This window comes from Thermobia domestica, chromosome 10 (genome assembly GCF_964235325.1).
Source record: "Thermobia domestica chromosome 10, izTheDome1.hap1.1, whole genome shotgun sequence".
Taxonomy (NCBI): Eukaryota; Metazoa; Arthropoda; class Insecta; order Zygentoma; family Lepismatidae; genus Thermobia; species Thermobia domestica.
Genome location: NC_137463.1, coordinates 264,891,967 through 264,904,494, shown reverse-complemented (window position 1 = coordinate 264,904,494; position 12,528 = coordinate 264,891,967). Strand labels below are relative to the sequence as shown.

General features: G+C 36.2%; 1 protein-coding gene across 1 annotated transcript in view; it reads left to right on the top strand.

Moving 5' to 3' along the window:
* The window catches only part of LOC145661926 (neutral ceramidase-like), a 151,807-nt gene that overhangs the window by 75,126 nt on the left and 64,153 nt on the right, over nucleotides 1-12,528 (top strand). Inside the window, exon 6 of the mRNA XM_081727275.1 lies at nucleotides 7,618-7,827. Within this exon, the coding sequence (XP_081583401.1) occupies nucleotides 7,618-7,827 (210 nt within the window). The remainder of the gene's footprint in view (nucleotides 1-7,617; nucleotides 7,828-12,528) is intronic.

The window sequence follows — 12,528 nt, the reverse complement described above, 5'->3', positions numbered from 1 at the left end:
GTAAACATTTTAAAAATTTTATTACGTTTTTTGTACAATAAAACATAATGTTCATGTTGAAATATTTTTGTGTGTGTGTTTGCACCTCATTTTAAAGATTTTTCGCGAATTTCGCTATTCGTGGTGCCCTTGCTACCAAATTCCGCGGATAATCGGGATTTACTGTATTTGCAACCAGAGTGAAGTGTATAAACAAGCTAAAGAACGAATCAGCAAAGAAGTTGTGAACATAACTCCAGTATCCTTGATGCCCTTATCTACAGAGTCCACCAGAAAAAATGTATACAATCTGCGTCATCCGGTATCAGGATACTGACACTAACAATTGTTCTGAAATTTAAGTATGTTGTAGTACGGTTTTTCATCCAACAGATGTCGTCACTGTCAAATGTTTTCAGTTAAAATTATGTTGTAGTATGGTTTTTAGCTTAACAGGTGTCGGTACTGTCAGCACGGTTAGTGGGACAAGAAAATGGCAGGTAAACGCTTGACGCTTGAGCACCGTAAGTACGTTTCGAAGGGTTTTACTAGGTTTTGGAATGCCATCGAGGTGCAGCGATAGTATACTTGCTATGTGTATCTTGGAAATATTCTGCAAACTCCATGAGTAATTTTACTGATCCTTATTCGCAGGGGACCTGAATAGTGTTGAACTGTGTAACCGTCCTTCTATAAGGTATTTTCTAACTACTGTAATTATTTGCTTCACAGGAGTTCTTCAAACTGCAGCGGGAATTCGAGAATCATAGAATTAATTAATACGACAAAATCAGTAATTGTTTTCAACTTTAAAGTTTTGTTTATAGCTCTCGGCGGCGGCATTAGCTTTTGTGGAGACGTAAAATCTCGACCTTGATATGCATTTCATACGCTTTAAATATTTTTCTACACAGTGAGTTTCAATATTATAAATATGGCGAGATGGGCAGTGAGTTTGAATATTATATATATATATATATATATATATATATATATATATATATATATATATATATATATATATATATATGTCGAGGTGGATTATGAGTTAAATGTCGCTAGTCTTATGTACTTAATGTTTATAATGGAAAATTCTTATTGCAGTAATTAAGTGATAAATGTAAATTCCTAATTTTTATAATAACCTACGTTCCTTGTTATGTATGGAAACTGAATTGGAAACTAAACTGATTATAGCAAAGCGACTATATACTAACTCATTGAAATATAGATCTCAATTAGTTCAAGACCTTCAACGAGGTCTTTGAAGCACATATATAGCTCAATAATGGGAATATCTCTGACATCAAGCATAACTGAGATTCTCTACTCTTTCTTCATTGCTCCTGCTGTCTATGTATTTGATTACTGAATTTCTATAGTACTTAATGAATACTAGCATGTGGAGTGAGCTTCGACAGTATTCACGCTGCCTATTCATAGTTGCTTGCCTCAGAAAAGAGGATAGCTTACCAGTATGCGGCTTGCACGGTATTTAGTAACAAAGCAAACTAGAAGTATCGCAAATAATAATATTATTGCTGGTATAATGTTTTGTTAGTGTTGATTGTTATGCCATGCTAGGAGGTAGGACCGTATATCTATAGCCAAGCATTGGCACCATGCAGTGATGACATCATGATTGATGAGTGTCTATATTAAGTTCAAGTTCATGCGTCACATTCCGTGTATATTTCATATTAAATACATTGTTCCTCACCGTGTAACTTTTTTTTTAAAAAAAATCATAATGTATTTTGAGTCACTAGACAGTTTCTATGGTATGCATTATTAACTCGAAGAAGCGAATGGAGCTATAAATACTAACGTATTTTCTCACCAATGTCAAAAGCCCATTATTCTGCTTTTCTGTAACCCAATTTGAATTTAGATAATTATGTTGATTTACTATTATTATTAATATATGTGTCATTTATCTTCATGTGATGCAATGGTTGATAACTAACTAACTCACTCTATGGCCTATGTAACCTGAAGTTCAATGCCGCATTCAGAAAAGCTCTCCATTGTCTTCTGGTCTTTGCCAACTGGATCCAATTTCTACTTTGTATTCCTATTTCTGCGAGATCCATCTTAATATTGCATGGTTGATATGAAATGTAATATCTTCAATACATATAATGGTAGCATAAGATATCATATGAACTAACCTTTTCTAAAGAACATTGCAAGGTTACTCTGACATAGAATACCGCTATATCATTTACAAATATTTCCAACAAATAATCACTAAGGCAAAGTAATATTATTATTATCAGAATAATTTAAACAAAAAAATATAAGAGTTCTTAAAACATATGAGTGGACAATGATGTAGAATTTAATATATTGCTTTTATGCAACGTTTATATTTAGATACGAGCTGCTATTCTGAGGCTGAATTTGTTGTCCAGGCAACCGCCGTGTAATGCGATGATGGAGTTTTATTATTATTTTTCTGGAACAATAAACATTTTGAAATGGTCGTTTTTCATCTAATTTTAATCACAGATGAAATATTCCTAATATAGATTTTCCTGGAATTGTAGTTACTAGGTTGCAAAACACTATTATATATACATGTATGTATAATTTCACTAATGGAAAGGAATGAAGACTGGGTTTTACTGGTGAGACCGTCGCATATGTCAAGATTCTGTAACTTCTGACCAACCTATATATAATTTAACTTGATTCTAAGGCGGTGGAACTTTTCCAAACATAAAAGAAAAGCGTATTGTTAGAAATGAAGATTGTCGGATAAATCATGCCTATTTGCGTTAGCCTACTTTTATTATTCTATTACTCTGGATAAAAGCTTTTCGATGAGTTCAAAGGGAGGAATAGAATTATCGCTGTTAATCTAATTACATACTCTAAACATAAATGAAGTATGTTCATAGCCTTGGCTTCTTTGGTCCAAGACTGTATTTTTTTCTACTATTATTAATATTATATTCCATCGATGGTAAATAACATTGGTTGTAATACACCTGTGGTTAGTTAAGGAGAACATGCTTCCATCCCCGCTGAACTAAGGCCTGCACTAAATAAGGAATGATAAAGCATTTCTCTGGAAGCCATTCATTATTCATATATAATACTTCACGATCAATACTGTTCTACAGTCTAATGGTACTCTAATGTAGTATTATTAAAGTAAATTAAATTTTATTCATTTACTATTTTGACGATTGATATTCATCAATTTAATAGAAAGACCTGAAGAAAATTCAATTAACTTTATTAACACTGACATGTATCCATACAAAACCTTGTATATTGGACTTGTTGTGTAAACTAGCCATCATTCCTCATATAATGAAATTAAAACATATGGTCCTGTTTCTACTGAGAGAAGTTTATTGAGTATATTTGCACTCAATGAAGTGTCGATCCCTAGCCTTGATAAGAGCATTACACTTTCCAGGAATTTGTTTAATTAATTTATCCAACTTTTGCGAAAGTATGCGACTCCAATACTTCTGAAGAGCTTTTTGAAGACTTTTAATATTTGTTGGCATCGATTTACGGATTGTCCTGCCAAGTTCATCTTAGAAGAGCTCGATAGATAAGTAATCCAGTGACTGTGGCGACTATTCCATTTGTTGGTAATGAAAGCGTCTTCTTTGCTTCGTAGGTAATTACTAGATAACTTAGTAGAATGTATGGCAATCCTCTTGTAATACAAAAACCTGCCCCAAATCTCCGTTCCTGATGGAATTCTATGCCTCACTTAATCGTCGTGAAATATATTTTTGGCCATTATTCCACTAATTTGAACTAAATTATCAACTTTATAGCCTGTTAAGCGTCCCCAAACCGTGACGTTACCTTCCCCTGCTTTCCTGTAGGTATTGTACAGTCGGAATGAAAACACTATTCGGGACGACAACGCACAAGTTTATAACTTGGAAGGAGGAAAGTTAGAACTTACATTCATCGGTTCACAGTGTCTCCTTCCATTGTTCATCGTTCCACTCTTAATTTATTTTATTATTTCTTGGCTCAGGAGTATCATTTTTTAAATGTTTATTCCTTGGAAAAAAAGTTTGTTTCTCCCAATCGTACTTCAGTAGATATGAAGGCGCTGTGCCACCGTTCTATTTCATACCGGTACTGATTGAAAATGTCTATTCCGTAGCTCTACTGGATCTTCCGAAACAGTTAACATCTATTCCGTTTGCTTGTTTCTCCAGTGAATTTGTGCTTGCTAGAAGTTGTTATTTTTGGACGATCAGTGCGTGTCCGTGTAATATTTATACTACTTTAAAGCTATCTCTCAAAAGTACGACGCACTGCTCCACCCGATCACTGAGCGATTTGTCGCAGAGAAACTCTCTTTTCTCAAAACAACCACTTTAACGCGTGCTTCGACTCTTAGTTAACAGTCCGCATTTTATAGTATTTACTTGTTCTTCATACTGTTTCACTGGTTGACGTGAATGAAAACAGTAATCTCGCGTGTCATAAATTTCCATACAATTTTGTTTATTTTACGACACGATTATAGGCTTAAGTTTAGAGTTGCCCCTCCAGTCTGAAGTTGCCCTTGGACTTTGCAACATACAAAAAACAGTGCTTAAAGTATTAAACATTGTTACATTTCACTTAATTTCAGTACTTCGTGTGTTTCACATAAATTTAAAAGGTTTTCTTCATTATTTTTGCGCATCCGTTACACCTGTTCGCCATATTCGCCATATTTTACAACTACCATGCTGCTGAAACCTTCCGCAATGCTTCCGCATCCGGCAAATAGTACTAACTTCCACATATCTTTTCTCGCATTAAACATAACTCTGCTGCCGAACTTACATTCCTAAACATCAAATAAAATCTTTAAATTATCATTTCTTACCTCATTTCTCCTGTAAATTTTCCTGATTTTTATAAAAAGCGGAGGGGTAACTCTAAACTTAACCCCGATTATATAACGTATACACAACTGTTCATTGAAGTAAAAAAACAATTACTGACAAGGATTCATACACACATCACTAGGTGTCGTTAAAACCGTAAATGACAGCGTGACGTTATTTGTCTGTTCATTAGTTATCTGTGTTAGAAAATAAGTTTTAAGAAGATCTTTTGATTGTCTAAACTTGATCTCTGCCACTTAGTTAGCTTGAAAATCGTATTCCACAAAGTGTGTGTGACCACTACCAAGCCAGAAGCTCCTGCTACTCATGCAAAACACAATATCTTTATATATCCCTTTATTCTTTATCTTTTCGTAATCTCTTATTATTCTCTTATACATATAATCTTCTATGAACACACATACTTTATCTGGAATCATAATGTGACGTCTTATTTCTTCATATCTTTATAATCTTTCTGGTTATCTTAATTATAATCAATATAACATCAAACTACCTCATATCTAAATCTATTTACACATGCTACTGCTCGTTTTCCTTGGTAACGGCAAGTAACGTATTTATGAACACTTTGTACCCAACTCTTCTTCCTACAATCTGTTTATTGCAAAGCAGCTTACCTCAATAAATTTGTCTCAATATCAACAAGACCATGAGTTTTTGTATCCTTGTATGAACAACGTAAGTTATTTCAAAAAGGAATCCAATGAATATTGTTTTGTATGCACACAGTATCTTTTCTTTGGTAAATTCTAAAAAAATCAATAGTGTATTCGGATTTTTGACAATAACAGCATATAAATATATACTTCTAGAGAAATTCCAATATTCTTAAATGACATAAGAAGTATGTGGCAAACTTGGTATATAGGTTACAAACTATTCAGGAATGATATCATCCTTGACTTTCATTTCATTGCTTACACGCTTCACTCTTTGGAGAATACATTCTGCTATCTCTACCATATTAGTTGAGTGTTTATTTTGATAGAAGGACGTGTGGTGATTGTTTAGAACAGTTGTCAATAAACTATTGGAAGACTGTTTTATATATTGATATAGATATGTAAGTACAGAGTTAATAACGCTGCATTACTTATTGTATTAGTTTGTTTGGTGTTGACGTCCCTCTTAGCTAGAAGGCTATATCAGATGTGAAGCTAGAACTTAACGTGAAATTCTTTGTAAATTTCCACCGATACTCGATCTCGGAACATACTCTAATATTAAAGCCATCAGATAGTTCTATTACATTAGTGATGAAACTTATACCTGTGTCGTTCGATATATGTTTCTCTAAGGTGTAAATATTTATTTTTTAAGATACGCTATACATATATGTGTAGGTAGATCCTCCCTAACCTCTCCACATAATCTCCGTTGAGATGCAGGCATTTGTCTCATCATTGCATCAATTTGTTCAAACTCTTTGAAAAAAATCAGGGCTCTGGCTATTTAGCACTTTACCCAATTCTGTTTCACTTCATCTGTTTCGAAAAGTTCACCTTACATACAGACTTTAATACCGGAAAAAAGGTGGAAGTAACTCGGCTCTAAATTGAGGCTGTGGAGAGTGGGGCAACCGTTCACACCCAAAATTCTTCAATTTTGTGTCTTGTTTGCGTGCTGAGTGGAGTTGGGCATTCTCGACAACAAGAAGAGACCAGGTCGCTTTTGTCGAATTGTGTTTCCCCGAAGTAGAGTTCAGGTTCGACATAAGCGATCTTGTTTCCTGTCAACTGGTGATGAACAAGTGAAGCGGAATGTGAGAATAATACTAAATAGCCAGATTTCTGATTTTTCTTTGCAAAGAATTTGGAGAAATTGGTGCAGCGGTGAGACAAATACCATATCTCAATGACGATTATGTGGAGTTAAAGATCTACCTACACATGTATGTATAGTTTACAGTGTATTTTAAAAACACACATTTTACAGCTTAGGGAAACATATATTAAACGACCCACGTAGATAACCCATAGCCCTTATATGAGCTATGTTACCATATTTGTGTTTACCTTATAATGTTACCAATGTATAGGTTCCTGAAGTTAATTTTGACTATTAATATCTACTACTTTGAAACTAACCATAATTTTTCGGCGTATATTAAATTGGTTTTTCAAATTTTCTAAACTTGCTTTACAATTCGAAAACATTGCGAGTTAGTGGAAGATTAGCCCTTTCTGAATGGCATGGCTTCAAACTATCGTCACGAGCTGTATACTCAACAATAAGCAACGTTTTTATAAAGTAACAGACAAAACTAAATGAAATTATCATCTGTATTCTGGAATCCGTTTGTTGATTTATATTTCCTCAGGGGAAATGCAACTGCACTTCGTCATATCAATTCTCTATGTATTATTGGTATGAAGCACTTAAACTAATTGTTCTCATTGAAGAGAACACACACCATTGCACTGATTAACATTATAGAATAAAACCATTTAATTTAGAGTCCGATCCGTATATGAAGTCAGTTTGTACAAATAGCCAATTCAATCGGAGGTGGCCTTCTTTACATTTAAGAATTGCGGATTTAGTATGACAGTGATCCTAACTAGCACTACCTGTGCCAGTAGATTCTTATAATCAATACTGAAGCTAATTTTAAGTCAATACTGTTGTCTTTTAAAATATTAACTTTTTCTGAGTACAAAGTACAAAGACACCATAAAATCCATAAATAATAAAATTCTTAGAATTAACTATTTTCTCTCTGATTGTATTGTATTTTTTGTTTATTTTGCAGACTCAGTTCATAGCAGCATTTGCCTCCACCAATTTGGGTGATGTTTCTCCCAATATAATGGGCCCGCGCTGTCTGGACAGTGGGATGCCATGTGATCTGGCGACGAGCACTTGCAACGGAAAGAACACTTTATGCGTGGCTTTTGGCCCAGGAAGAAACATGTTTGAAAGCACAAAAATCATTGCAGAGAGACAATTTAGGACAGCTTGGGTGAGATCATTGTTAACTATAATGTTTACATATAAGATTTATTGTTTTCAAATATCTTGGCATCGGGTCATAATAATTCGTAAGCAGATAACAAGATATATTTTCTTCAAGTAGAAGTTCCTTTAGGTTTGCCTCTCGAAGTCACTAGTAGAAAAGTCGAGCAGTTATCTTCTTTACTCAAATTTGCAAGATCCTTATTCGTTGTGATTGTTCAAGAATAAGGCATTACGAGTTTTCAATCTTATCATAAAGTGGTGAGATAAATTCAGGGTTAAAGTTGGTTTTAATGGAATTAACAACGTTGGGGGATGTGGATTTAATGGTGCTTTGCCATTAATGATAGGAAAGTTTTAAAAAATACCATGACATTTCAAGCATATAATTTTATAGAACATTCATCCACCTTCAGCTGTGACGTATACCTCTTTGAAGACACACAAGGAAACTACAATTTATGTTAGAGAAGGCTATCAGTGCATACCTCTGAAATCACAACATATCCGAGCGCATAGCGTGTCATTTTATTAGTAAATTCATGAAAGAAAAGGAGAAATATAATTAGGTACATTAGTATGTTAAAACCCTCCTCCCTTTTGCCCAGAGGCACCGTTGATGTTTGTGGTCCTGTATTCGATTCCCAGTGGAAAAACATTGAAATTAGAACTCATTACGGTGGTTAGGATTCCATCTTCAACTGTAAGTCCAATATGTCCCATGCATGTCTCATGTCTCATATATCCTCTCTGCCGGAAAATGACACTATAATATTACTCAATATATGTTCATTCGAAACTTATTGATAATCCACGGATGCTATAAACACAACACCGTACAAATAATATGCTCAAATTACAAAATAGGAAAGATATCGATCCAGAAGTGAGCGAAATTGATCAAGGGAAATTAGTAGTCAAAGTTTACTAACTTTATATTTGATATATACAGATAAATTAGCAGAAATTCAGATTTCATTCAATTAATACCTATTAATTTTGTTCAGGAAATTGGTGTAGTTCGAAGTTATCATAATTGATATCGACGGGTAATGAAAATTAAAATTTTATGAGTAATAACTCAATGTCCAAAAAGAGCACTATCGAGACTGTATTAGACGCAGGTCAACATCTCAACGATTACTACGGGTACAAACGACATGATAACTACCTAAAAGCGAAGTTATGTCTTCTGCGCCATGCGAACAGAAACTATTTTGCTACAAAGAACCTCTAGGGGATCAACATGTAAGGAAAATGTATTAAGTATCTACTTCCAGCTAACCCCAGGATACCTGATACTGTTGTTGTTGTCGACCGTGATATGCTGTCACTCATGGAGGAGAAAAGAATTATCGCGTAGATGGGAGCATTACATTAAATTAATTTACTGTTGATTGGGTGGTTTAATAGGAATATTTAAAACGAGTATATTCGTTACCGTCACGGGGACAAAGGTTCATACATCCTGCGTATAATATACGAATAAGAAATAATACATCTGAAAAAGTGTAATAGGAAGAGATATAAGACTCTCAAGAAATAATAGAATACAAACAAAAAATGACTAATATCATTAACACAGAGATCGTGAGAAAGCTAAAACAACCATGTAAAAAGAAAATAATTCAGACGATAACAATAATAATAAAACCTAAACTAACTAACTAACTAACTAACTCTATGGCCTATGGAACCCGGAGGTTCAGTGCCGCGTTCACAAAAGCTCTCCACTGAATTCTATCCTTAGCTAATTGCATCCAGTTTCTACTTTGTATTCCTATCTCTGCGAGATCCATCTTAATATTGTCCTTCCATCTGCGCCTAGGTCTTCCTAGTGGTCGTTTTCCTATGGGTCTACCAGTCAAGACTTTGAAAGCGTTTCTACTTTCTTCCATTCTAGCTACATGACCTGCCCACCTAAGCCTCCTAGACTTGACGACCCTAACAATGTTGGGTAGACCGTATAAACTATGTAGTTCCTCGTTATGAAGCTTCCGCCATTCCCCATTCTCGTTCCTCTTGGGTCCGAATATTCTCCTCAGGATCCTGTTCTCAAATACTTTCAGTCTATGTTCTTCCCTCAGAGTAAGCGACCATGTTTCACAACCATACAGAACAACAGGCATGATTACCGTTTTATGTATTTTAAGCTTCAAATTCCTCGACAGAATAATAAAACCTACCAGATAGAAAGTAAAAAATCAAAAAAATTCTCAGAGAACGTTAGCTATGTCAATCTTACAAACAAAGTTGAGAATTATGTAACGAAAAACACGAATACTAAATCTCCAAACCTGACGGGTATAATAAGATATTTAGAGGCACAGTACAGTCTTCGCAATGTGAACACTTAACTCCATACACTAAACAGTTATAGAAATCAGTTCATATTTATAATCTAGATATAGTTATAAATTATATTTGATTTAGATTAAAATTTTACTCGAACTTCTTTTGTTGATGGCATGTGAATGCTTAATGAACTGATACAGCCCGAAATTGTATATAAAAACTGAAATTACAAACTACTTGTTAACAGTAGAACAAATCCCACAATGTGGACAGGTGTACAATATCTATATATTCTTGCAGGATGTAACATTTTTGTGTGTGTGAGTTGCTGCTGTATACACTTTGTGTTACCACATATTGCATACTATTATTATTGTATTAATATTATTGAAGTGCTTTTTTCATAAGAGTCGTTGTATACAATTTGTATTACGAGTCACGATAGCCTCACGGAGTTCCGCAGACCACCATGGAACAAGCCGGCGAAGGACGTCACCACCGGCTTCTGGAATGGAACCATGATTGGCGTTAAGAACAGTTTGTTCGAAAGTCTCTGCCACAGGAGCAGCAGGGAGATCATCGAGACAAAGAAACTCACTGAGCTCACGAAATTTATGTTAGTCAGCACGCTTCTGACGAAGCGGCGCAGAGGAAAACAAGGCGCAATAGGGAGATTTTCAAGAAACAACGTAAAGTGATCATTGCCACAAAGATCGGGATGCTCTCTCTATGTCAATGAGGTCAAGAGACTAGCACTGCACATTAAGAGGTCGATACAGGAATATGTGCCGTGCGCAGTGGGGAAATGTGTATAACTGCCATCATTAAGGATGAGCAAGCCACGATCGTCAATTCGTACAGAGCCCCATAGACGGTGGAAGCATTAAGATCCCCAACAAGGAAGACTGGCGGTTCGAGCTGGTGGACCACCGTCACCACCGCTGGCTGAAGCAGATCGTCAGCGGTAGAGGCTTCAGAGTGAGAAATGTATAAGGAACAAAGGCTAAACGAGTGAGGGAAGGATACTCGCATAGCAACTGCTTGGAGCCGGGAAACGATGTGAGTTTGACGAGAATAAAGAGAATCTGAGATACATAGGGCCACGCCGCCAGCAGCGCGACTAGCATCTGGCTTATCACATCGATACGTAGTGTACCCAGGAAGGAGGGAGGACTGGGTAGGCGTGAAATGTTTTCCTGCAAACAGACAACTATAAGCGAGTGGGCAAAGATAGATGAATTGTTTCAATTTCTCAAGATGATTATAGAAAACATTATGGTTCCATTGCAGAAGCGCCATATTGGAAGAGATCAACGTTTGTAGCGAACCTTTCCATGTGGGACAAGAACAGTCCACTCCGTATCCATCAGTTCGTCTTCCACCATGTTAACTTTCATTGAAACTGCAGGTGGCTTAAGAACTGGGATATATTTAGGTCTCTTTGGAGAGAAAACCATATCGTTCAGCCGGTGCATATGCTGGTTTAGTTTTAGACAGGCGATATAAGGTGACCGGCGAAGGGTTGGAGTACGCCGAAGACCACCACTAACAGAAACTCGTAGAGTTTTTGCAAGTTCGCTTGTCGATGCAACTGGGATCTTTAGTGGAGAACGATTCTCAGGGACGAGATCGGTCTAGATGGAAACGTCTTGTGCCTGGGTTGCCACAAATTTTCGAGAAGTAACTGCAACGATGGTAAAAGGTACAGAAAGCGAAGATGGAATGCTGTATTTTAAACGACGCTTAGCGTCAGCAGCAGATATCTTCTCCATCACCATAAGTTCCCGAATACGCTTCTCGCGCTGGAAGGCTGGACAGTTCCGAGAACAAGCAGAGTGTTCGCCCTTACAATTTACACAAAATGGCTTGGTCGCTGTACAGGGTTCCGCACCATGACTACCCTAGCCACAATTAGCACAAAGAGCAGCACTAGCATTACATGATGTGTCGGTGTGCCCAAAATGCTGACAGTGTAGGGGACTAAGAATTTACGGACGAACCTTCAATCAGTAAAAACCAGCCGTGACGTATTCCGGAAAAGTGGGCAAACTAAAAGTAAGAATCAGTGACTCTGTAGAACGAGTTCACTTGACTTCTTACTTTTTATGCGAGCTACGTCTATAACATGTTGGTCGGCTAACTCAGACTTAATCTCCTCCTGGGTGGAATTGAGAAGGACCCAACATGATACATTCAGCAGACGGTGGGGTTCCACAGACACATTCACCGGTCTAATTGCAGTCAATTTAAGTAGCTGCGCTGTTTGCCTCTCATCGGTGGTTTCCACCAACAAAGTTCCGTTTCGTAATTTTCTGATATCTTTAACCTGTCTGTCTATGTAATAACTTTTTTAATCAGAAAAGGTAACAAGTCCTTAATAGCACTCGGACGGTTAGTAATAGTATCGGCACTA